Source organism: Gymnoscopelus braueri (assembly GCF_963280865.1).
Source record: "Gymnoscopelus braueri genome assembly, chromosome: 6".
NCBI lineage: Eukaryota > Metazoa > Chordata > Actinopteri > Myctophiformes > Myctophidae > Gymnoscopelus > Gymnoscopelus braueri.
In genome coordinates, this window is record NC_137607.1 from 35,804,889 (window position 1) to 35,830,248 (window position 25,360).

The 25,360-nt window shown below is 42.4% G+C and overlaps 1 protein-coding gene across 2 annotated transcripts in view; it reads right to left on the reverse strand.

Moving 5' to 3' along the window:
- Positions 1-8,704: 8,704 nt before the first annotated feature.
- Positions 8,705-25,360, reverse strand: part of kita (KIT proto-oncogene, receptor tyrosine kinase a) — a 38,853-nt gene continuing 22,197 nt past the window's right edge. For both annotated transcript variants that reach the window (XM_080431787.1, XM_080431786.1), the window contains exons 11-21: positions 25,165-25,291; positions 24,091-24,195; positions 23,601-23,711; positions 22,554-22,695; positions 20,598-20,692; positions 20,132-20,262; positions 17,430-17,552; positions 15,304-15,415; positions 14,860-14,959; positions 14,173-14,278; positions 8,705-12,602 (exon numbers count right to left, since the gene is read on the reverse strand). In XM_080431787.1, coding sequence (XP_080287913.1) covers positions 12,420-12,602; positions 14,173-14,278; positions 14,860-14,959; positions 15,304-15,415; positions 17,430-17,552; positions 20,132-20,262; positions 20,598-20,692; positions 22,554-22,695; positions 23,601-23,711; positions 24,091-24,195; positions 25,165-25,291 — 1,335 coding nt within the window. In that variant the 3' untranslated portion in view covers positions 8,705-12,419. The remainder of the gene's footprint in view (positions 12,603-14,172; positions 14,279-14,859; positions 14,960-15,303; positions 15,416-17,429; positions 17,553-20,131; positions 20,263-20,597; positions 20,693-22,553; positions 22,696-23,600; positions 23,712-24,090; positions 24,196-25,164; positions 25,292-25,360) is intronic.

The following is a 25,360-nucleotide window of genomic DNA, read 5'->3' on the forward strand; positions in this document are numbered from 1 at the left end:
TTGAATAGATAGAGGGCGAAATTGGCAAAACATTGGTTAATGTTTTGAATTATGCCTTGTCATCAATCACTTACATGTCCAATGACCTTGAAGCAAGGATATGCCTCTATAATTGTGTCGTATTTGTCCTCCTCGCGAACGGCATCTGAATCGATGAATGCTCTTCTGGCTTTGAATTCTGAATCCAGGAGCTGAGAAACCGACTCGTGGTTTGGATTTTTCTTGTTGAACAAAGCCTGTAGGGTTTTGTAGTGCTTGGCCATGGTTGCTGGACTGTCGGACTCGGGATCAGGACTGTCGATGTCTGCCGGCTTGTTAGCTATAAGACACAAAAATACATAATTTAAGTCAAATAGCTCTATATTCTGATAACAATCATAGTGTGTTTGTTCATTAACAAGGTTCTCCTGTGTCTCCATCTCTACTAAACATAAAATGCATTTTCAGGTTGGGATACCAATTTGATCAAATCAGGAGAGAAATCATACCGGATAGAGAATAAACACGTGAAATAGGAATTGATGACACAGTAGTGAGGAGACAATTTTAACTAGGACGCTATCAAATTCAAGCTGAAATGGGTACACACGATATTGAATGCTTCAGGTCTCTAATAACAGTCAAAGCGGAATGCACATTTGCCAATACTAACCCTTCTAGAGTGCATCATGAAAACCAAAATGTTTAAAATGTGAAATGGGTTAATTAGACCTGTAAACATCACAAAAATATGTACCCCTTACACAGGTAAATGAGTAAATATAAATTTGAAGGTCACCTCTTTCTGCGGTTGTATTCTCCTCTGAGGAGCGGTCTAGAATGATGGTCGAGTCACTCGAAGAATCGATTTCCTCTGTGTCAGGTGGCTGCTCAAGACGGGGCATCATTGGCTGCGGGCGGTGCTTCTTTGAAGGTCTCCCATCTGGAAAGATCTTTTGGGGGGATCTCACGTTCTGCAATCTTTTGAATAGCTGTCCATACACAGTGGCCTGTACAAGACAAAAGTAAAGCAGTCTAAACTCCACTTAAAATGCCAAACACTTTAGTCATCAACTGGATACATTTCACTTACCCATGTATTCTTATTGTTCAGGTCCTGCAGCATGGGGTAGTACAGGACTATTCTTTTTGCCATAGCTGTGACTTCTGGTTGTGATGGGTATCGGTCAGATTCAGCATCCCCCTTTGCCCTCAGGATTGCGATCATACTGGTCATGGTGTTACGGATGAGCCGGCATCTGAGGTCCTTGGACATTTCACAGTTCCGCTCTTCACCCTTCTTCGCCAACTCAAAGTATTGTTTTCGGACGTGCTCAAGTTCAGTGTCCGTGTGTACTACGTAGTCTGGGATGGATATCTTCACAACCATTTCAGGGGTTGTGTAGTTTGCAGCTGGACATCCTCTAACAGGTGTGGAAGTCTGTGACCGTGGTGACTTGTTAGCAGAAGTAGAACTGCCTGAGTCTTCTCGGCCAGATTCCTATAAAATAGAAGATTATGAAGTACTGGCAAAACTAACATTTCCTTTTTACTGTGTTAAACTGCACGGACAACTTAGCACAAGTATGCTACGTTTCATTTTGGAGGTTAAATCTTGCGCCAACTAACGAATCTCTGAACCAGAGGATATTGGAGTAATGAATTAACAAGCAGAACAATAAACAAACAGTTGTGTTGTATAATAAATCAATAAAAGGTAGGCTTGGAGAATGCCTAATGGTGTTACAGCCTAAACATGTACCAATGCAACAAAGTTAACTTAGTTAGTGTGAATTTAAAAACAATGTAACAACTGAACACTTCTATAAGCCATCATGACTATGCCGCTTCTAAGTTATATAGGTTGGCACTTAATGCTGTGTTATTGTAGAAACTGACCTCGACATGAACATGACCTGAAGACTGCCAGACTGCTTTTCTCCTCAAGAAGTTTTCTGGACCTGGGAAAAGATCCCGCAAGTCTGAACGAGTCAGGGTGCACATCATTGCCTCACTGATGCTTGCAGCTATAGGAACATAGGAAAAAAAAACAATGTCAAATATTGCCACCTGGTTGCTGGGCCAACTGGAGTCTGGGGACTGTTTATTGATCAATTGATTTAATTAATACAAGTGGAGCTGCAAATATAGATTATTTTCTTAGCAATAACTCTATCAAGTATTCTAATATTTTTTAGAAGTGTTTTTCTTATTATAATATCAATTAAACTGATTTGATCCAGGGGGTCATCAGCTAAATGACTGATAATTAGGAACCAAATGGACCCTTACTGGTCCATTTGTACACTAGTTAACAGGTCTGTAACCGTCTGAGTTACTGCTGCATCCATAAATACAACAACAAGCAACTAGGTAGCTTTATATCTAAGCATCTACATAAAATATATAGAATTCCAAATATTAGCCCTACAAAAGTATATCAAAATAATGTTTAACTATAACTTTGTCACATCACAATATTACAGGTTAATAGATTGAATATAATTATTTTTGTATACTAGCCTGCATGTCCCAGCTATCCAAAGGTTTTGGCATAGAGCTTATTAAATCAGCCCCACTAACTTAATTCTAAGTAAAAAAATAAAAAATAAAAAATATCATGTATTTTCCAGTGGTGTAAAGTAACTAAGTACATTCACTCAAGTACTGTACTGTACTTTTACTCCACTACATCTCAGTCAAATATTTAACTTTTACTCCACTACAATTTGAAAACTTTAGTTACTACTTACTTTGTACTTTGTAGATTGATCACAAAACAATCACAAAACAATACACATTAACCCTATATTGAAAATAGCAGATCTACAAGCTCACAATCACGACACATTGTGAGCTTGTAGATCTGCTATTTTCAAGAGATATTTATACATTTGAAAACTTGTGAAATGGGACAGTCTGCATAAAGAGTACTTTTACTTTTGGTACTTTTAGTACAATTTTATACCAATACTTTTGTACTTTTACTCAAGATTTTTTTAAATTCCAGACGTTTGCTTGCAATAGAGTATTTCTACATTGCAGTATTGATACTTTTACTCAGGGGTGGTAAAAGTACTCAATGTTTTACTTAAGTAAAAGTATCATTGCTGCAATGTAGAAATACTCTGTTACAAGTAAAAGTACCAGTATGCAAAAGTATTGGAATCAAAATATACTGAATTACTAAAAGTAAAAGTACTCATTATGTCCCACTTCACAAGTTTCCAAATGAATACAATCATTTGAAAATAGCAGATCTACAAGCTCACAAGTATCTGACATTATGTTTAGAAAATATTTGCATGCATATTACCCCTAAAAGTCGCCACAGTGAAGTCATCTAAGTCATCCATGTTGTTAGCAGAGATAGCTAGCTGGTTAGCCACTTAGCCCAGCTGCTGGCTTCGTTCTGCAAGTGTGTAAACACAAGCATTTTAGACATAAATAACGTAAAAAAAAAACGTTAACGTCATCAACTTCAAAAGTCAAATCTAATGTTGTATGTACTTACCAGCAATAACGTGTGGTTTCAAATCAGGTTCGTTGGTAAACTTTGGTAAAGTTGCAGGAAAATAAAGACAGTTTTCTCATCAACTGCCACTGGGAGCTGTAATCAAGCAGCACAGCTGTGTGGGATGAGATCAAAGGAGCCGCGTCCTGTGGCCGTGGGTTGCTACCATTTCCAAATGGAAGGGGGGTTGTGACACTAATTAATTCCTAAATCAATTGAAAACACTTATAGTTTCTTAATTTATGTGGATTTTATAACATATATGTACGTAAATATTCGTTTTTGTTCCCTACATTTTGTGCAGTGGAATTAAAATGAAAATATAAGAAAACTGAAATATCACTATACCCTACATAGTCTGGTATAGTATGGACCGGCAGTGGTGGGAAAAGTACTCATTGTTTTTTACTGAAGTAAAAGTATCAATACTGCAATGTAGAAATAAATACTCTGTTACAAGTAAAAGTCCGGAATTCAAAATTTACTTAAAAGTACAAAAGTATTGGTATCAAAATGTACTTAGAAAGTACCAAAAGTAAAAGTACTCATTATGCAGAATGTCCCAGAAAGTTTTCAAATGTATAAACTGTATACAAAATCTTTTGAAAATAGCCGATCTACAAGCTCCGACGCATTGTGAGCTTGTAGATCGGCTATTTTCAAATGGCCTAAATGTATATAGGGTTGAATGAATACAAGTCAGGTGGGTAGGCCTACTAGAGACATCAGGGCACCCATAGACTGGGCACATGGACAACTGGGCACTAGGGACATGTTGGCACCTGGACAACTGGGCACTAGAGACATGTGGGCACCTGGACAACTGGGCACCAAAACCATCTGGGCACTAGGGACTAGGGACACCTGGACAACTAAGGGGGTCCCTATTTCATCTCTCTCTCTCTCAGCTAAGGGGGGCCCTGCTTCATCTCTCTCTCAGCTAAGAGGGCCCAGGTGGTTTTGGTGCCCAGTTATCCCTAGTGCCCAGATGGTTTTGGTACCCCCATGAGCGGTTACCATTTCGAATGGCATCAGTGGTACTCCAGAGTTTGGTCTTGTGAAAAACATTTATATTGTAAATTCATCATTGTATTGTTTTGTATGCCAACCTATCTCTACTGTTGGGTGGAATGATCAGTATTTAGTGTATGAGGTAGAAGTTCCTTACCAGGCTCAAGACAATATTTTTGTTGATCCTGGAAATCTTGTTGATTATATGCCATACTACTATGTGACATTCAATAATAGAAAGTACATTCCGGTTAAGTATGATCTCACAGACGTCATTGCACATACTTAATATTGTGTGGGTAAGAAAGAAAACTGACTTTTCCAATAACGATGTCTTTTCTGGAAATCAACTAAGTCTATGTCTTGATATGAGAGGATACATCTTTTACAAATAACACAACGGCTTAAAAAATGTGTGATATGCCAAAAAAGCTTGTTTTATCCAAGACATGACTCAATACCAGATCATTTCAAGATTTTATCACTCACCAAGACATTCAAGTTACACTGTATGAAAACAAGTCCCTATATCTCACAAAAATAAGACTGGTTAGATGATTGTACTTATATTAAGTGTGATGAGGTATTTTGAATAGAAATAAGCCAGATGTACTTCATAAGATTTTGATTTTTTGCAGTGTAAGTACAGTCCAATAATATGACTGCAGATCAGCTATATTCTGAGAAAGAGATTTAGTGTCGGGGGGAAAAGGAGGGGTACAGAGTACAGACCCCTGGGGGACCACGGTCAACTAAGTACGGTGTATCGGTTTTAAGTGGTTAAAGTCAGAGCAAACTCTGAGTACTTCTTCCATGCATGGTATTGGGTACACTCCCCTGGATATTCATCAGTATAGGACAGAGCATTTATTCATTCATTCACAACTCTGAGGGGGACTGAAGGACTGGCCTTCATGGTATGTTAACAATCACAATATGTTATGGGAGCGACCTTCAGACTACAGGGCTGATCCTAATTGATTACATTGTACCAAAAAAAAAAGAAAACAAGCAAAGCATGACTCATGGCATCACATGTTACAGCATAAAACACCACTTGGTGCTGGGAAAGGACACTCTATCTGGGTTTCGTAAGGTAATGGGATAGACACCCTGAGCGCACCGTTGAGTGTTCCTTATCTCTGAAACGACGTGTGCTGTGCATGACGACCTCACGGACACACCACAGGGAATTGTGCTTGCGGTTAAGTGTGTGCTCCAATTCTTCACTTGTGAAGAATTGGAGCACACACTTAACCGCAACTTATTAATACACACTTATTTTGTTGTCTGATAAAAGTGCTTGTAAGCACTTTTATCAGACAACAAAATAAAAGGCTTCCCTTTAATCTTGATCGCAAAGCACCCTTTATTCTGCCTTTCTTCCTTGTGTGATGGAGAAAAAAAAAGAAACACTATGTTGTTTCACATGAAACTGCCAAAATCACCACAAACGCAGTGCCATAGGAAGGAAGGTACTGCCTCATGAAGGCTCATCACACTTGTAACCTCAGTCGGCTTCACCACACTGGGTTGAGCAACGGTAGACATCAAGCTCTGACACTGGTGCTGTTGCTCAAAACCAGCTTCAAATACACAGACATCAAGTAACGCTGGATATGGGTGAAACATACAGTGGATTTTAACCACTTAAGCCCCATATACTTTGTCAAATCAGAATGGTCATCAGAGAAAACGTTGTCACTGCACGTTTCAGCAAATTACACAACAAATTGACCATTGACCCTCTAAATTCTAATGAGTTCATCCTTCAGCCCAAGGGGACGTTTGTGCCAGATGTCATTCAATTCCCTCCAGGGGTTCTTTTACGTTCATGAGAATGGGACAGATGCGCCGTCACAGACACCTTGACCTTTGACCACCCAAATCTTCACTTCATCATCTTATGCCATCATGCATACATATTTCATAATAAGTGAATGTGTCTTGAGTTATGGCAAAAAAACTGTTTTGTTGTGAGGTCACCGTGACCTTGACCTTTGACCTGTTACCACCAAAATGGAATCAGTTAATCCTTGACTCAAAGTGGTTGTTTATGCCAATTTAGAAGAAATTCCCGAGGGCAGGGGGCGGAGATCTAGCGCGCAAGCGCCGAAATTGAAAAATTGCATAGTAAAACACATAGTCGACCTAACTTACCGTAATGATTCTGTAGAAAAATCATACTAGTCCCCACATTCCCATGGGTTGAATCCACACATCTCACCTGCTCTCAATCACTCCTCATCGGTGGCCTGCTCTAGAGATTGTGCTGCCTCGCCCTTCATGTCTGGCAGCAGAAACAACTTCACTTGAGAGCCCTCTGCCACGTGTGACTGATAAGACCCTTATTATCAGTCAAAATATAATACATAATAAAATATGTCTACGTTGCTGGCTTTGTTGTCTATTTTAGCAGTTATACTGTTAAATACTGCATTTTGCTGGATACATGCGCAGGACGCAAGCTATTAGACTATGTCTGCATGTAGAAGGAGCAACAACATACATGAAGGCGCCTGTGGATGTACGTATACAAAGGTGGCATACATAGCATGTTGTTACCTGACTGACGACAAGATTCTGGAAAACCGTGAATGGATTTGCACTAGCTACCCTACCTCGACAATTTTGCTTCAGTCATAATCAGATAAATCTGTAAGGCCATCATACCGAAGTACAGAGCCCCATGAAGTGAAGGATCTTGTCATCAACTTGTACCAAACACACAGTATGGCTCAATGCTTGAGAGCATTTGACTGCAAATCGAACAAAAACAACCCTTATCTAAAGACAAGACAGAAAGGGGAAACATTCGTTTGAAGTGTGTCTATAGGTACTGACTCTCAAATGTCAAATATGATATGCGCTTTCAGGCGTGTAGTATGGACAGAGATTATTTCTGCCTAAATGCTTTTGTGGATGGAGATCGTTTTAGCTGCTCAAAAAGCGGTGACACAAACTGAAAGGTATCTTGTCAACATACTTATTGTGTATGAATGAGTCTGTGGGCACTTAAAAAAAATATAAATGGGTTAGCGGTGCACTGACTTGCAATCAGCAACCATAGACTACTTGAGTAGCCTCGTTAACCCTACAAATAGGCTAACCCAGTGGTTCTCAAAGTGTGGTCCGGGGACCCCCAGGGGTCCTTGAGGATCTTCCAGGAGGTCCCCAGCTAAATTTGTAAACATAGCATCAAAATCAGTTAATCAGTTTAACCACTTTAACACGACAATTTGAAAATACCTGATCTACAAGCTCACAAGTGTGTTGCAATGTGTCGCGTTGTGAGCTAGTAGATCGGCAATTTGAAAGAAAATCTAGAAAAATGTGGAATATTTTTTTACATTGAAAAAATCTTTTCAGGTGGGGTTCCATGGTCAAAAACATATCAATTTGGGGTCCTTGATATGAAAACACTGGACTAACCTATGGGTAACCCATTATTTCTCCCTGGCTTTTTCCCTGAAGGCGTCCTACAGCACTCGGATTGACTCAAAGACCTTGCATTCAACCACTCCGCTCCGGGATTTCCTGCTGGTGTCTTATCAGTTAGATGCTGAAACAATGAACTCGGCCCACGCTAAGACACGCACCGGCCCTCACTGAGAACCGTCCTCACGGCTTTCCCCCCACATACGACCAGATGTCCCCTGGCTGGACCAGAGCCAAACGACACACAACGAAGAGGTGGGAAGTGTGACCGAAAAATCAGATAGCGAGCTTGTCCCATTATGGCACAAATGCAGACCCACCCTTGAGCCTGATTTGTACTTCATTGCACGGCGGTGTTGCGCGCCTAAAATATCCGATCTACAAGCTCACAGCGCGTCGCTAGGTAACGCGTTGTGAGCTTGTAGATCGTACATCTTCGGCGCGCGACACCGCCGTGCGACGAAGTATATCCTCGCCAAACCTCGGTACAGTGAAGGTCTGTGTGAGTGAACAGGAATCTTTCACGACAGCCGCCCGAGGGGACAGCCTAGAACACAGATGGCTGACAGTGTGCCGCTTATGAGCTATAATTGATACGTCATATGTCAGAGAAAAGTCTCCAGAAGCTGTCTGTGCATCATCAGATAGAATCAAGAGAAGGAATTATGTGATGTCATGGTGTATTAGTTCAAAACAACAGCACGATGACGAGTGTGTCAAAACAAGGAGGGAAGGAAGGTGTAATTCACTGGGAATTCCATATACTGTACACAATTTTATTTACATTGACACATGGAATAGCAACACATATCAGATTTACACAATAACACTATAGCCTCAGGTGTAATAAATATATACTTTAGCAAAATGCACAAAACAAACCTCTCTTTAGATTTAAAGGGAACATTGAAATGTCGAAATTGAAAACAGAGCCTGTATCAATGCAGAGAAAATGGTTCCAGTTCAACTTGTGACGCGGTGATACCTATATTATGTCATATGTATTAATGATCCTGTCTGGAGAACACAGCATGCGTTTGAAGGGATGAGTTTCCGAAGACATTAGCCATCGATTGGCTAATCTCTTCACGTTACGGCAGGTTACCATGGCTGCAGGAATACAAGCGACGTTTCCAGTTTCATCTAGAGAATGCAATCTGTGTGCACATCTGAAAATTACAGCATAATACAATTTCGCATCAGAGTACCATATCTTCATTAAGATAGAACACTGTCGACGGCGCCGACACTTCTTTACAACATAACGCACGCACGTACATATTTACAGTACAAACAACAAGACTGGGCTAAGAAGGCTGGGATTCGCTGTTCCGTTAGCCTATCCAATCTGATGAGTCTTTAACCACATGAACCCTAGCGTCCCTGTTCCGAACCAAAAATAGACCAACATTCGGCGTAAATGGGCGAACATGCGTCTATTTCCGCTTGACGTACAATGAAGTCTATAGGGTTTAAGTGGTTAATAGTGGCACCTCTTTATAGTATTTTGTTTTAATATACATACATGCACAGAAATGCAGGTACTGTAGACAGGCATGCGTGTGCACATGCACTCACTCACACACACACACACACACACACACACACACACACACACACACACACACACACACACACACACACACACACACACACACACACACACACACACACACACACACACACACACACACACACACACACACACACGCATGCCGAGAGACAAACAGGACACTTTCTTGGTCCTCTTCACAACAACATCCCGGTGTGGGAAGAGGGAAGTCATAATGCTGAAAGCAGTGAGTGGGAGTACTGGCTGAGAGCTACTGGAAGTCCCACGTTTGATGGAGGAAACAGCTGGAAACAAAGATGAGATGAGTGCTAGGATGGGAAGTCAGCTACTGGCCAGAGAGTGCTAGCCTTTGACCGACAGTGCAGGGAAGTGAGACACTGCACTGTTTACCCAGCATGGACACCTGGATGGCGGGCTCTTAGAGCCTTTCTTACCCTAGAAACTTTGTTTCTACTGCAGAGTTGGCCCGACAGAGCGGGGCCTTCAAAATCCCCCAACAGTCTGTCTGCAATCGCGCAACTGAGAACGACAGCGTGACCGAGGGATTCTAGCGTCGGTCAGACAAATCAGCAGGGTTCCCAACCGTCCACCGGGGGTTGTTTTTTTGGTTTATCTTATCTGTGACCAAAGGCTGTACAGCGGGTAGATCGAGTGGTGACAAGGGGCAGAGTGAGCGCTGTCCGCCGTCTGTCAGGCTAAACACCACCATTCCCGTCAACTGATCTCTAAGACAGCGGGAGAGCAGGTCAGGGCGTGGAGGAAATGTATCTCTGAAATGGCTGTACCTGTCTGATGATAGTAAACAAAGATTCCACAGCGGAGCTAGCAAGGGGCTCAAACCAGCTATTTACACATTTACACGCTGTCACGCTCCCAGCGTGACACCGTCCACCAACATTCACCTGTTTTTTGTTTTTTTTACAGCACTACTAAAACTAAAAGCTAAGGGGCTGTGTCCACAGAAGGCGCTTCGTGAGCGGAGGAGAGCTTTGGATATCATGTCCAGAGCGCTCGCGCGCAGAATTTACTGATGCCTGCAACGTTGGAACATATCAACGGTTGTTATGCTCGAACGTCCTGTCATCATGCGTTATTAGCACAAATAGCCTAGCTGAAATAACCGTGTCTGAAATAACCGTGTCAGTCTGTCAGAGCATTTGCAGCGTCCTTCAGCAATGTGTCGAAGACGCTGTCTGCCAGCTGCATCTTGACAAACAGATCATCTTTGTCGTAGTTGACTCCTCATGGAGCTCCTGAACCAGTATCGGTCTTGTTTCTTAGTTTAATTTCTTCAGACCATGAAGCTTCAGTACTTCTGTTACAACTCATTCCTGGACTTTGGATAACAGTAAACATTAGGTCATAAATGACCCGGTTGTCAGACACAGCCAGGAGGAACAAACGTGACATTTATGAGCAGTGCTTCTCAGCAAAAGTCGAACTCTTTTCTGTTCGAAGCTCACTGCACACCACCAAACACTGGATGTTGGGCGATAAGAGGAGTGATCCAGCACGTCTTTACCATAGAAATACATGGCAAGCCCATATTGCAGCTCATAAAATGCTTTCTGTGGACATGATGCCTAATTCAAGAGTTACAGATTTCAAAAGATGCCATGTCTTTAAAAATGTGTAACAATGTGGCAGTGCTACCCGTCTCGCCATAAAATTGCAGCTACCGCTAGCGTTGCTGATACTATATAGATATATACACATGTACAGTGAGCAAGCACATAAACGCAAAGCACATAAACGTAAATAAGTACCATTATCTGAGGAGAAATTCCAAAGAGACCGGCCTCTACAATACAATAATGAGTGTAGAAGAATAATGGGCTGATACACTGCATTCATTTCATAGATATGCTTGTGTGTCAAATGGATTTGGTAAAGTTATAAATTAATCTCGTGGGCACTAGTTACTTGCAACTAGAGCAGCGGACCAAAACTACTGCAGGTTTTCATTCTAACTGTCTAATCAAGGACTAATGTAGACCTTGGACACCAGGTAAACCTATTTCACTGCCTGATAGAATAGAAATCAACAGTGGTCTGGGTCTGCAGAAAACAGTTCAGCGTGTGAGTAATGTGAAGAGGAATGGTAATGGTCTCTAGTGATCTCAACATGTCGTCTAGCTTATATTTACCAGTATCCCCGTTTAAATTGGCCCCTGTGAGTTTCTCCTTCATATAACCAGAGGACCTGTACATGTGGAAATAATACTGACAGTGTAACAAAAGTGTAAAAAAAATAATCATAATAAGAACGGGCATGGAACGTTGTGAAGTTCAAGTGCCTTGAGTGCCTCTCATCAAACCTTCGCTCTGGCAGTGCTCCAAAGCGTAATAAAAATTGCTACATAACCTTTCACCAGATAGGAATGAAATGTTGAACACTAAATACATCAAATGGTAAAAACCAAAAGGGTAACAGTGACATGTCGAGCGGCAACGTTCAAGAAGGTAGTGTAGAAAAAAACGAAGAAAAACAACTGAGAAAAAAACACACATACACGAGTGTGTAGTGAATGACGGTGAGTTAATATGACTGTATGACAGTTGAAGTTGTAGCATAAAAGGTTGATGTCCCTTCACACCCCAGCGTGAGTGTGTGTGTGTGTGTGTGTGTGTGTGTGTGTGTGTGTGTGTGTGTGTGTGAGTGTGTGTGTGTGTGTGAGTCCCGTGAAAGCAAGAGGGAGAGGATTTGTCCAGTCTGTCCTCCAGTGTGGTCAGAAGCAGTCCCTCCTATTACTGGTAATAAAACAGATGGTAGCCACAGTACCACATTGTCCAAGAGCAAATCCGAACCAATCCAAGTGGTGCTGGGGCGGAGGGGCGTCGCGTTGGTGGAGGAACTTTACAGGCACTTAACGGGGCAGCCGAGCGTTAGCGGGGTGGGGTCCTTTACACCGGGTGGGCCCGGCGGCTCATGCCCTCCAGGAAGACCTCGTCGTGCGCCAACAAAGGTTGGGACGGGGTCGGCGGGCTGTTGCTGCCGGCGGAGCTGAGGCGCTGCAACGCTGCATTCTGGGGGTTGTGGTCCTCCCTGGTCCCTGCCTTCAGCTTGGTGCTGAAGTTCAAATAGATCTAGAAAGGATAGATACAGTAAATAGATGGACACACAATATGTGTGAGAGAGAGACAGTTACAGAGAGAGGGGGGGGGTTGCTTCCCTGTTCTCTTCGGTTCTATGGGAGCAAAGCCCACGTGGCGACCATTTTGCTTGTAGTTTTCTTTCAGTGAGCCAACGACTCCAACGTAAGTGAAACAAACTACACACCAGAAAAACATTGCCCACAACCCACAAGACAAGGTGGGAAATTGACGTGCCTGAAGTCTCAATTTGCTTTGGCTACAATGCTCCTCCTGACACAGATGTGTGGCTGTACTCTAACTCAGTCATTCTCAAAATGGGGTCCGGGTAAGCCCAGGGGCTCAAAAACATTTGGAAAAATCGTGAACATTTGTGCCAAATTTCTTCACTTGTGGGGGTTCCCTGGTACAAAATATTTTCAGATGGGGGGTTTGCCCAAATACATATCAATTTGGGGGTCCTTGACATGTTCGAGAACCCTACTACTCAGGCGTTTACACTCCAGTTTGCACCGGGAGCAACTGTATATGATCAAAACAGATGACAGCATTACACCCGATATGCGCGGGGGACAGGTGTGACGTGAGAGGCCCCCTGCTGTGACTGAGTCCTGGGGATGCCTTGTCACTTCCTGTCTGGTATGGAAGGGGTGACCTCTGCTACCTCGCGCCATGCTCCTTCCCCAGCAGAGAGGAAGTGACAATCCTTCCCTTTCAGAGCAACAGTATATCATATTTTACACACTCTACATTTAGTAAAGGTCTTGGTCAATTACAGTCGATATAATTAGCCTCTGAATGAAAATCAACAATGCGGTTGTCACTCACATGGACATTAACATAATAAAGAAGATTACAAAACAGTAATTACACAAACAGCCATTCCAGTGTAGAGTACCAAGTAGCCACAGGGCCACGTACGGTAGAGGCCTTCAGTACTGTATGTGAATGAGTGATTATGCTGTTGTCACTGAAAATGAGTTAGTAGCAACATTAATCAAAGGTTAACATCAACATTTTTATTATAGCGGTTCTGCGGCTGACCATGGTATACAGGACATAATTGTCTTTCTTGAGAATTTGGGGCTAGAATATTGACAATGGTAAAGTCTTTATTGACCATGGTCAACAGAGCCAGCCCCATGTGCCAAACCAACCGCACCGCTATCATGTTACCTAATCACTCTGGTGAATGGCCTGTCAATGCTGTTGTCTCTCATTCTTTGGGACGGAGAGGATAAGTGCTTTGACAGCTACATGTACAACTTATTTTCCACTGGTTTCTGAGGAGAATTAGCTGTACACAAGAGTCTTCTCTACTGTTATGTTCCACCTGAGAGAATTTATTTATATGTTGAGACATGTAAATAAATCAATCAATGAATGTAAACATTTCCAAAACTTTACAAAATAAAAATAAAAATAATCTAAACAATTCCCCCAAATTCCCCAAAAACAACACATTTACAAGCTTGTAGTTTGGCAATTTAAATTATTTTTTAAATAAGGGTTACAGTAAGTGGTTAAATATTACAGTGTACAAACCAACGTGGCCGCAACTTACGTGCTTGGTGGCGTCTGACAGCTGCTGTTCAATCCTCTCCACCACTTTCCTGAAGGGCGGTCTCTTAAAGGGGTCCGCATCCCAGCAAGACCTCATAATCTCATACCTGTACAGGAATGACATGTCAGTAGTGTCACAATTACAAACCATCACACGCATGCAATTTAAGTCTGTTATTACACAGCAGGTCTATCATTACGGTATTCTTTAATTCAACTGAGAGTTCACATCTCGTGTCACCACCTCATACACTGTGGGCCCCCCCCCCCCCCACACACACACACACCCGTTCTCCACCACAGTAACTTTTACAACATTCTCTTTTACAACTCTCAACAGTCACGCAAACAGAACAGCCCGACCGACGCCAGATTTTTTTGTCCAATTACAATATTGTGACCGATATTTTGTAAAAAACTAAAAAGTGCAACATTATAGATTTACGAACATTTAACTTATAAGCAAACAAGTAAAAACAAACACAAATACCTTCTTAATAGATTTTAAAAATATATAATAATATATTAGTATGAAAAGAGCATACATTTTAAGTTCATTAAACTTGAATTATACATTGAACAAACAAGTAAATATGAAATACACATAAACACAATATTATTTTATGTAACCACTTATTTTTTTTACAATTTTACAAATCGGGGCACATTGGCTGAATAATTGACTCACATATCACTGGGTGCGAATTCTGGAGCATCCATTCTGTTGCCCTCTTTTATGAGCTTGTAGAACTTGGAGTCCACAGGCATACCAGGATATGGACTGTTACCTACAGCGCCAAGATGGAGACCGTCAGAGAGACCAAGACACACACACAGCACATGCACAAAAGGTACACACAAACACATACCTAAATGCAAACAAGCCTACAAAACAAATATACACACACACCCACACACACCGAAACACAAACAAACCTGCCCACAAAACACACATATCTACTGAGACAAGCAAACAATCAGACAAGCAAACAAACACGGACACATGCGCGAGCGAGCACACAAACACACACACACACACACACACACACACACACACACACACACACACACACACACACACACACACACACACACACACACACACACACACACACAGTGTGGGTAAACATACCTAGAGAGAATATTTCCCAGAGTAAGATACCGTAGGACCACACATCGCTCTCAAAGGTGTACACACACTCGAAGATACTTTCTGGGGACATCCATTTGACAGGCAGACGTGCCTAAAGGAGAAAGAACACACACACGACCGCCCATCACAACCATTTCCATGAACCTGTATGCCGCACAGCACTTTGGTCAACACTGGTTGTTATTAAACATACTTCATAAATAAAATTAGCTTGACTTGGCTCAGGGAGACTTTGAGCCGCAAACCACACACAGGCGTACTGAAGTTTCCCCCGATTATGTTGATTAAGTTAACCACTTGAGCCCATATTTGATCAAATAAAAGAAATTGTCCATCCGCAGATAGGCAGGCTCTCAATGCGTCGTGAAACTTTCTGAAAAAGTATTAACAATTTTTGACAATTTTAGATTACCCGTGGATTAACTGAAAAAGAGTTTCCCCTGAGGATGTGAATAACTTTAACATTCCTGAGAACACCAGCCGATCTACACCTAAACCTGAGATGGATGAAAGTATGCACCCATGCACGCACGCACGCACGCGCACGCACACGCACACGCGCGCACACACACACACACACACACACACACACACACACACACACACACACACACACACACACACACACACACACACACACACACACACACACACACACACACACACACACAGTATGTAACCATATGACAGCGCGTCGCCTGCCAGACATATTTTTACAGAGGACACCTTGTCTTTGGAACATACCAGTGCCTACACGCCTGGGGCATCAACAGCACCTTACAGGTGTAAAATAATGAGTCCCATTGTGAGGCTTGTTATTAGTAGGACATCTCAGACAGACAACATGCTAATATTTAATTAGGCACTGCAAATGTATGCCCTTTAAGGTGCTGTAGGCTACTTAGATAAGTGGAAGGGTAGGTGAAGCAATGATGTGATTATCATTTTTGTTCTCTTTTGGCAGTTTCTCACACAGGTCTCTCTGTGCGATTATGTGGTTTACAAAACAGATTCAAGATTCAAAGTACAAAGTACTTTCTCATACAAGTGTGTGAAATGTTGCCATGACATGCTCGACTAGATAGTGCTAACAATTTAATAAACTCCCCAAAACAAGATATACGGTATTTACCACACGAACACTCATGTGGTTCTACAAGCTTATGAGCTTGTAAATCGGCTATTTTCGGTACAGAGATTTGTTGTGGAGGGGAAAAAAGAGGTTAAGTATAGACCCTTGGGGCTGGGGGACCGTGGTCAACTATAGGTTTTTACGAGAACAATAACTTGAGGAAGTCTATTAAGTATGTGTCAGTGTGGAAATTGTAGAGAATTTTGCTAACCCTTACACTTACAGGGTGTGCAAAAACATCAATACCGTACCGACACTTTAGGATTGTCAGCTGTAGAAGGAAGAATCAAAGTTTTGCCGATTGTGTGTGCGCTTTTTTACATTTGGCAAATGCGTTGTGACACTTGATAGGAAGCCTTGAGCACTTTCTCAGAAATGGTTGTACTTCGAGTCAACACAGTTGTTGCTGTTTGAGATTTGCCAATATTCATCTCAAAATATTCAACTGGTTTTCCAGCGACGCTTGAATTCTTAGTTTCTAAGTGCCGTTATAAAAGGCCAGTTTCATACATTTATTGGAAAGCTCCTCCAGGCAGATAACACACTTGGTGGTCCTAGGACCCACCGTTGAGAACCAGTGCCCGCTGAACTGCCGGTTTGCCCCTGGTCATGGCGTATAGTTTTATGTTTTTGTAAAGCTCCCATCTTTGTACCTGACCAAGTAAAACTGAGCTCTTGCTTTGATCCAGAAACAAAACAATACACGTCATGGTGAATAGCATGAAGAAGGACAGCCAGATGGCACGCACGCACGCACGCACGCACGCACGCACGCACGCACGCACGCACGCACGCACGCACGCAAAATATGTAGGAAACGGGATTCATAATAATGGTTATGTGACCCCAAAATGGGTCCTGATCCAATGTTTACAGTGTACTGTAGTGAACTGTGCTGAGCCGATCCAGATGGAAGCATGACGAAGGAATTCATAGAATGTAGGTAACTCATGTGCTGTCAGTGCATACTTACGTTGCCTTTGACCACATAGTTGGAGTCAGTGGTGATGTCCCGCGCCAGGCCAAAGTCACAGATCTTTGCCACTCTTCCTTGAGTCAGGAGGATATTTCGGGCTGCCAGGTCTCTGTGGATGCACTGAAAATGAGGGACACATGGTTATCCCGTATACATTTTCATGTGCGGGGGAAAACGTTGACATCCTTGAGCAACGCAACGTAACACACTATCAGGTTTCCTCACTGGAATCTGTAGCGCACAGACGCTGATACTGATACACAGGGCTGGCTGTGCAGCAATGTCTGCAGCTGATCAATATTTCAACAGCATTCTCCAACATACGTTTTAGGTCTGTTCACCAGGCGTGGAAACAGGATCCATGCTTTGCGCTTGAAAGAAAAAAAAGAAAACAAGAAAAAAAAAGAAAACAAGAGAAAAAGGAAAACAAGAGAAAAAGGAAAACAAGAGAAAAAGGAAAACAAGAAAAAAAGAAAACAAGAAGAGTAAAAGAGAATGGAGGAAGCGGATGGAGGTCAACCCATTCAAAGAAAGGTTGCCGTTTCGGTATCAGGTCTGTTGATCTAACATTGGTGTGTTTTGTCCATATGATATGGAATCTTAACGGTCAAATGGGATTTAATAGTAAGAGCAGGCAAATGGCTTTTACCGCCAGGGGCATAAAATGTTTACAGCATGATCAACAGAGGGAGAAGCGGGTCTTTATGGCAGATGAGTACAATCCAAACAAGGTGCTCTTTGGTGTAAGGGTGATCAAGTTGACACACAAAAAAGTTAGCGACGAAGGCACTCTGGTGGAAAAAAAAAAAGCTTAATGCATTGCGGCAAACTCATTGGCTCAGAATGCCTATAAATCTACTTGTTTCACTGCTTTGTGTGTGACTATTGCTCTTTGACAGTGAAACGAATGTATTGTCTATGTGTTGTGTTGTACTGTATTGCACATCTGCAACCCTCAAACTGTTTCAAACTGAAGTAACTGCCGTGATTGTTTTATTTTTTTCAGCTTGCGATTGTTTGAAAGGAGCACGGCTCATGCAACCTAAGCAAACTTGATTGAGCATAGAAGACTTTCTTGTTAAGCCTCATGGGTCAACTGACCACCTATGATGTGTCATAATCACATGTAGGCTGATAAACAAGCCCCGAAACAAGTTGTGTGATAATTAGGGGTGTGCCGATAATACACTAATTTCACCAAACGATACGATACGATATTTGGCTCACAACTTCGATACGATTTCGATACGATACGATACGCACTTTTTTATTATGAAAATATATGGGGGAGAAAAAATGCAAACAAATAATTCTGTTTTTGCATTATTCAGACGCAAACTTGTAGCTTTTCAGCTACAATAGCCGTTTTGAATCCAAATAGGGCAATAGTGTGACACCTGAACCAAAAAAAACAACATGTTGTCACCCTTTTCACCTCGGGGCTGTTTGCATGCCTGATTATTATTATTGTTGAAAAAAAAATAAAAAATATATATATATATATATATTTTTTCCCCCCAAAACGATACATATCGTCACGAAAACGTATCGCGATATATCGCGGGACGATATATCGGCACACCCCTAGTGATAATTGAGGATTTATGCACCACACCCTCTTGAGGGTTGCATAGCCTACATTTGACAAATCGTAGGTATTTGATAATCACTAGCAGAAAATGCACACGTGTACATTCAATTAAGAAGAGTGTATAAATCAAACCAAATGGACCCGAAATGCCTGATTTATACTTGGTTGATGAACAGGTTGGTGACTTGCATGGCTTCCTCCACCGTTGGAGTGTGAACGTGTGTGTGAATGTGTGTGTGAATGGGTGAGTGCAATGCACTTCGTAAAAGGCTTTGAATAAAGGTGCTAAATACACCATTTACCATTTACGTGTTGGTGTTTTTTAAATTATCACACAACTTGTTTCGGGGCTTGTTTATCAGCCTACATGTGATTTCCATTCAATCTGGGAACGGATCATTTTAGATTTGAGCTATAACAATTTTTTTATACTTTTCAAAAATAGCAGATATACAAGCTCATAGTGAACATTTGTGCAAATCTTTGAATATGTATTTTTTTTTTATCCCACGATTTTGTAACCCCTTTTTTCACCCAGTGCCAATTGCCTATGTAATCCTGGGCGCTACTCTCCCTCTGCCAGGCTAGGGAGAGCCCAGAACTGAGCTCATGCCGCCGTTTCTTATCACCTAACAGGGGGGAGTTTCCACAGTTGGATGTAGCGCCTGGAAGGAACACGTTATTCCAACCAGTTCCTTTACCCTCCATCAGGTGCCCCAGCTGACCAGGGGGAGGCAGTAAAGAGACCAGGATTACTGCATGTTTTTTGTGCGGGTGCAAACTCCCCTCCTGAATATGTATTTTTTAAAGCGAACGTTTGTAAAATATTTTGTTCCAGGGACCTCCAGAAGAAAAGATTTGAGATACAAATGTTTGCTTAAATATATATTATATATATATTCAAAGATTTGCACAGATTTTCACGAATAAAAAGAAAATAGCCAAAGAAATCTAAAATGACAGAGATGCGTTCCCGGTTTTAATGGGTTAATCCTTCCTATGCATTAGCCATACAAATAGAGGCTTTTGCTTTCCTTCCATAAGAGTGCCTTGGTCGCTATTGTTTTGTTTACTGCATTTGTCTGTGATGAGGGAAAAGAATGCTCACATTTTTGGAGGCCAGGAAGTCCATGCCTTTGGCCACCTGGTAGGAGAAGCTGAGAAGGTCTTCGGTGTCCAGAGAGAGGCCGTCCTCTTGAAGCATTTCACTCACAACGTCCGCGTCACCACATGAGCCACCTGACACACAAAACCAGGGCAACGTTCCCGTTTACTGGACAGTGAACTTCGACGGAAGGGCTGCAACGAGCCATTATCTTCTTAGCGATAATTCTATTCTATTCTTCGTTTATATTCCCAAAATTGACAAATCAAATACATTATCTAAAATGTACTAAATCGATAAGTCTGATCAACCACTTACGACCTATCGTTGCACAAGCAAAAACAGCGAAAGTATCCGATCTACAAGCTCACAACATTGTCGCATCACACCTGTTGTGAGCTCATCGATCTGCTATTTTTCGCTATTTTTGAAAATCGATTATTGTATTAAAAAAGTTTTTATTTCTTGCCTTGCCGGATGGAGCGTCTCTTCTCGGAGGACGAGCTGACCAGCGGGCCGCCGGCGCCAGAAGGCCTCATGGTCATGTAGCCGGTCCTGCTGTCCCTGTGGAGAGGAGAAGGAGCAGTCTGGTCTCAGAACACAGAGAGCCACACAGAGGAGCATGCTGTCCTTCCAGCACAATACTCCTACGTACTGTACAGTACGTCCTGGGCACTGAAGCTCAATTCATGCTCCTCATGTTACATTGTACTTCCTCAGGCGGTGTCGTGCAAAAATAAATAGTTAACACATCGGGTGCCGAACACGGTCTGAACCGTGTTTGGTGTCTTTTTGTTTTTTTTCGTTTTTTTCCACACGGGAGGGGCTGGAGCAGCTCTGGAATCACCCGTGGTGATTCTGAGAAGGATAGGCCAGATGGATCACCGTGTCAAAAAACATGGCTCCCATCCGCTTCCGTTCTATCGCCTTCTCTAAAACCCCTATAACTCCGGAACTTTTTACGCTGGGGAAAACAACTCATTTTGTATGCACGATCGCTCCGCCATTGTTACTCGCGTGAGAGATGTTATCATTCCAGGCGTTAGCCAGGACCATCGGGCAAAATGGAGGCATGCTTTTTTTTCACATGGAATGCACGTCGTGGAGTCTACAGCTTAAACAGCGCTGCGCAGCTCAACTGTGAGATTTCTGGCACCGAACGTAATCTGTTATTATAAAATGCTGGCACCCAATGTGTTAAAATAGCATGGGCCCTATTTTCGCCGGTGCCGTACCCATTATCCCTACACTTCTTTGCCATTTTTTACTATTTTTTAAAACATTTTCAAATAGTTCAACTAGCCGATCTACATCGACACGTTGTGAGCTTGTAGATTGGCTATTTGAACTATTTGAAAATGTTTTTAAAAATAGAAAAAATGGCAAAGAAGTTTAAGGATAATGGGTCCGACTATCCCACTATATTTTCACTGGCGAAAATAGGGCCCCAAATCTGCAAACTCACAATGCGTCACATCAGGACAATTTTTTTTAAGCTTTTCACCTATATTGACATTATTGATATTATATATATGCCAGAAATAGGGATAGGAATGTTTTATATAAACAAATAAATCGATTAGTTTGATTAGCTGTTGCACCCCTAGTTGCTTTGCCTTTTAGAACTGATCTCTAAGGTAACAACATGTCACATGCTTGTAGATTAGTTCAAGAAAGCGAGCAGCACCCTCGTACTAGAGTATAAGTTAGTTTGTAAGGCAACGATGTTGCTTTCCAGACGTTTGGGACAGCTCTCAGCTTTCACAATGACTTAACGTCAGCTGTTCTGTTAACCACTTAAGCCATAGCTTTATAGTTTCAGATCTACAAGCGTGTGAGCTAATCGATCTGCTATGATTTTCTTTAAGAAAAGAAAGAAAATGTTTTCGCCTAAAATGACATGCCAAAAAATAGGGACCGTTATTATGGTTACAGTAAGGAAAGGGAATAATAGCTCGGCACGCAACATGCTCCTAACGCATTAATTCCTACACGCACAACCTGCTCTGGCTTAATTTCTTGCAGACAGTCATCTGTGCATTGCAGGAAGAGAGATGCAATAAACACGCCTTCCATTGTCTAAAGTTTTGCCATTTAGCAGAGCGACTTCAAAGTGAAGTGTTTGTTGAACTCTAGTCAATAAACTGGTAAAATCACATACATAGAGTGCAGAGATACTAAACTCTAAACAACATCTAAGAAAAACATGAGAACAAGTAACCAAGATAATAGTCTGCATACTGCATAGTAGCCAATTCTTGGTCAATCTTTGTCTATAATCTATATTGAAAAAAGGGGACATTTACTCGCGACCCATAAAAACACAGTGTTTGGGAAACGGTGGCCTAGCTAATGCATAGTAAACTGGGTGTTGTTGAAATGAAGGAGTTTGAGAATCACTGCTATTATAAACCCAGACACTGACCCGGCAGTGTCTCGCTGCTGCAGTATATTCCTATAGTAGCAATGTTCTTCCATCTTGGAGCAGATGAAGCATTCTCTCTTCCTGCGCAGAAAGTTGAGGAGGTCACCGAAGCAGCAGTACTCAGTGATCACCAGCGTGGGGCCTGCAGACAGAGAGAAGTGTTTTAAACATTTGAAATATTCTGGAGAGTCTTTGTGTATACATTAGCATCTTTATTATTATCATCAAATTATTGGCTCAGGAATGCGACAAAAACTAAAAATCTCCATGAATTCAATGCTTCATGGGGTGTGTAATTGCTAGGAAATAAGTCTTTTTTGGGGTGAACTTTTTGGGGAACGCATCTGTGTCATTTTTAAGATTTCTGTGGGCTACCAGATACACAGGCTCATATTATAGCAACATACGGTTTTCAGAAAACGGTTAGGATTTAGAAGACATGTAGTTGCGTTCCCGGATTGACTGGGATAATGGCATCATGCCCCAGATAGGGACGCCAGCCTGAACGTGGCTAAGTCTGTTCTGTGGGTTTTAGAAATCGTTGCTGTCGGGCAGAAACCTCTTATCTCCATATTCTAACTTTTTGTGTTTTTTTTCCGTAAATGAATGCCCTACTACTACTTGATCATAGCCTGACGCTCAGCCTGAATTTTCTTTTCGTTTCACTCCATTATTCAGTCTGAAAGCCCTCTCAGTGCAGCCGTTTTCTGAGATGGGGGCGTGGCCAAAGTTGGACTCTTTGGCGATTGGTTCATACTGGATTATCCTGATCCCTGATTCGTCGTACAGATTTTCAACCGAGAAAGGTTGAAAGTGGTTAATTCAGTGGTTCTCAAATGGGAGCCCAGGGACCCTCAAGATTCCTTGAGGGGGTTCCAAATGGGGTCTATAACTCTGAGAGTGTACACAAGTACGCTGTCAAGAGTTATTGGGGTCATTGAAGTTGAAATGTTTGAGAACCACTGGTTTATATATTTCCAATGACATGCCCAAAAAAATATATGCCAGGTCAAAAGGCGTCAATTAACACATGCGAGCTCCTCTCACCTCCAACAGTACAGGCTCCCAGTAGGTTGACGATGTTCATGTGGTTTCCCAGGTAACTGAGAACTTTGAGTTCAGACATGAGTGCTTCTTTCTCGGTGGCATGGGCACTGGCTGCGGAAATGTAATTGGAGCAGAAATATTGTCAGGAAGCAACCAAAAACACACCTGGGATGAACCAAACTCAAGTCTCAATCTGCCTATTACAGTTCATTGTGCGTGGTATTTTGCTGGATAATTTGCTGGTTAATTAAAATGTCAGGGCACATTTTTACGTCTATATAACATTTTCTCAGGTCTAATGCAATCTAAAAAGAGATCTCCGCACTTAAGCTGCTAATTACACATTCACACAAGCCCTTGCCAGCGCACATCCATTCTGTACACATCACCTTGCCAAATAGATATAGTCACTGAAAGTCATTTTAATCTCTTTTTATCTTCTTTTCACTTGTGTCATATGCGTGTCATCCACGTTTATGACTTAACGTACGTTTGAGCATTTTCACGGCGACCGTCATGACCGAGTCCGCCTTGGACAGCCCGTAGGCCGTGGCCTCCACCACCTTCCCGAACGCCCCGGAGCCCAACGTCTTGCCTGTGGTGGAATGAGAAGGCACAAGGAGACAAAGACACACGGCTGTTATTCGCAGTCCTGTTTTCACTGGCGTGGGGCCAGGGCTCCTAGGGAAAACTTGAGCTTGAGCCTCGAGGGAGGCACAGGTATAGTACCTACCCGGACACGCCAGATCCTGTTGGAGAGGTGGTTAAAAATAACACCCAGTGAGTGTCAACAATAGCATGTTTGCAGTGAGGGAGTGGGGGGGGGGGGGTGGGGAGGGGGATTTCATCATTAACGGGCCATGGAAACGGCTTAGCCTGAAATGACCAGAGACAAATAGTCACCACCATGACCAGACAGCAAACACGCAGCGTCTATCAATCATCACAAAAGGCCCTCAGGCCAGTCCTCTGCGGTTGCACTGTTCCATTACCGGGACACACCACACTTGACTCTGCAACTGACTTCTAAGATCCTGCTGGGTGCAATTGTACCCTGTGTGCCAACTATTAAACGGTATACAGTTAATTCCAGGTGCTCCTGCAAAGCACACTTTGTCCTGGTGTTGCATTAATGCCCACAGCTTTGTCTTTACTCTGGCATTGGCTACTTAACCCTGCAGCAATGAACAAACGTTTAATCTTGTTTTTGACTTCATGAGCACCTCTTAAACCACTTGGACTGGAATTGTCACCTTATGAACTCTAAATGAGAGCACACAAGCACAACTTCTTTCTTTGATCTATTGAAAAGTTATATCTTATATCTTATGACAACGTAAATGAAAAATCCTTTTCAGAGCCCCAAGTCAGAATGCATAATAATTCCTGGCGTGGCCATAGCTTTATTTTGTATTTTGTAGAGAGACCATCTGGGAATCAGAAGATCCCCGGTTCAGAGCCCCGGCCTGGCCCAGTCTAAGTGTCGAGGTGTCCCTGAGCAAGGCAGTTAACCCCTAACTGTGGTGGGGGTGGTGATGGCAGGGACCGGGGGTGGGATACTCACCAAAACGCAGCTTGTCTCGAGGAAACTCCCACTGGTGATCGTACGGTAGCTGGGTGGGGTCAATATACACATAGTTGTTCCCATGGATGCCCTCGATGACCTTCCACTGAATCTGGTACTTGGGTTTCTGACAGAAAGGCAAGGGGGGACGACACAGGTCACCACAGACGCCGATGGAAGGGAGTTCCACATGGAA